Below are 1182 nucleotides of genomic sequence, written 5' to 3'. Positions count from 1 at the left end.
GGAGGGGGGCCCCGGGTAGCCGCGGGCCCAGATCCGAATACCTCAGTGTCCGCGTCCCTCTGTGACTGTCTCGCCAGATCTGTCTCAACTTTGTACTGTTGATGCGTTTCTGAGTCTGGGAGCTGTACCTTGGTTTATAATAAATGCAGACATTTTGAGCTACTGGCCCTTCCTTCTTTAAAAATTGACTTGGAAGATGGGAAAGGAACATCAACGCAAGAACAAATCATTTTGTTCAGTAGGAAGCTGCCTCCTGCGTGCTTCCTACTGGGGATCAAGCTGGCAACCCGGGCATGTGCCCTCACCAGGAGTCGAACCAGCCGCCTTTTGGTGCCCAGGAGGTCGCTCAACCAGCTCAGCGGCACCGGCCAGGGCTGCCTGGAGCGATGGGCCTGGTACCGTTTCCATCCAACACTCGGACTTCCAGGTTTTCCTAGTTTTGGGCTCAGACATCTGACCGTCCCGCGAGCGAGGACGAGGGACGAAGGGACAAGGTTGTGCCGTCCCCGGGGCTGAGCGGGGCAGAGGTGCAGGCGCTGCGGCTGCCGAGGAAATGGAGGACGCCAGCACTCGGTGCGGGGTCTTTATTGCCAGGCTTTCCTCTCAGCTACTGCTCAAGTGAGCCCAGGGACAGCCCGTACAGTGTGGCCAGCGCCACGGTCAGCAAGGCCAGCAGGCTCAGTGGGGCCAGGAGTCCCTCCCTGGGTGAGGACGCAGGGCCCTTCCCTGGGGGAAGGACGCTGGCCCCAAGGCTGCGACGGGCATGCCTGGCTCTGCCCAGGAGCGCCGAGGCCGTGGCAGCAGGCGACCTGGAGTTGGCGCCAGTGGTGGCTGTGGCCCCGTACATGGGCTCGACGGCACTGAAGGGCCTGGCGTGGGCATCCACCCACTGCAGCAGGGCCCGGGGCCTCCACTGGCAGATGCTGAGCAGGGCGAGGACGTCCCCCTCGGCCGTGTGCGAGTCCGGTGGCGCCTGCCCATATAGGCGCGTGTAGATGCTGCCCAGGCTGTAGCTCTTCCGCGGGCCCTGCTCTGGGGGCCGGTCGGCCTGCTCCAGAGCCTTCAGGGCGGCGATGCTATCCACACAGAAGCCACCGTCCAGCGGGCTGGCGAGGCCCAGCACAGCCAGCTCTGCCTGGAGCAGGGGGAAGTCGTAGCGGTCCCCGTTGTGCGCCACAAGGC

The 1182-nt window shown here is 64.0% G+C and overlaps 1 protein-coding gene across 1 annotated transcript in view; it reads right to left on the bottom strand.

The window, feature by feature from the left end:
- Nucleotides 1–569: 569 nt before the first annotated feature.
- The window catches only part of TREX1 (three prime repair exonuclease 1), a 1912-nt gene continuing 1299 nt past the window's right edge, over nt 570–1182 (bottom strand). Inside the window, exon 3 of the mRNA XM_006770574.2 lies at nt 570–1180. Coding sequence (XP_006770637.1) covers nt 608–1180 — 573 coding nt within the window. The 3' untranslated portion in view covers nt 570–607. The remainder of the gene's footprint in view (nt 1181–1182) is intronic.

The sequence above is a fragment of the Myotis davidii genome, unplaced genomic scaffold (assembly GCF_000327345.1).
Source record: "Myotis davidii unplaced genomic scaffold, ASM32734v1 scaffold663, whole genome shotgun sequence".
NCBI classification, from domain to species: domain Eukaryota; kingdom Metazoa; phylum Chordata; class Mammalia; order Chiroptera; family Vespertilionidae; genus Myotis; species Myotis davidii.
Note: the sequence above shows the minus strand (reverse complement) of the source record. Positions and strands in the feature narration are given on the sequence as shown.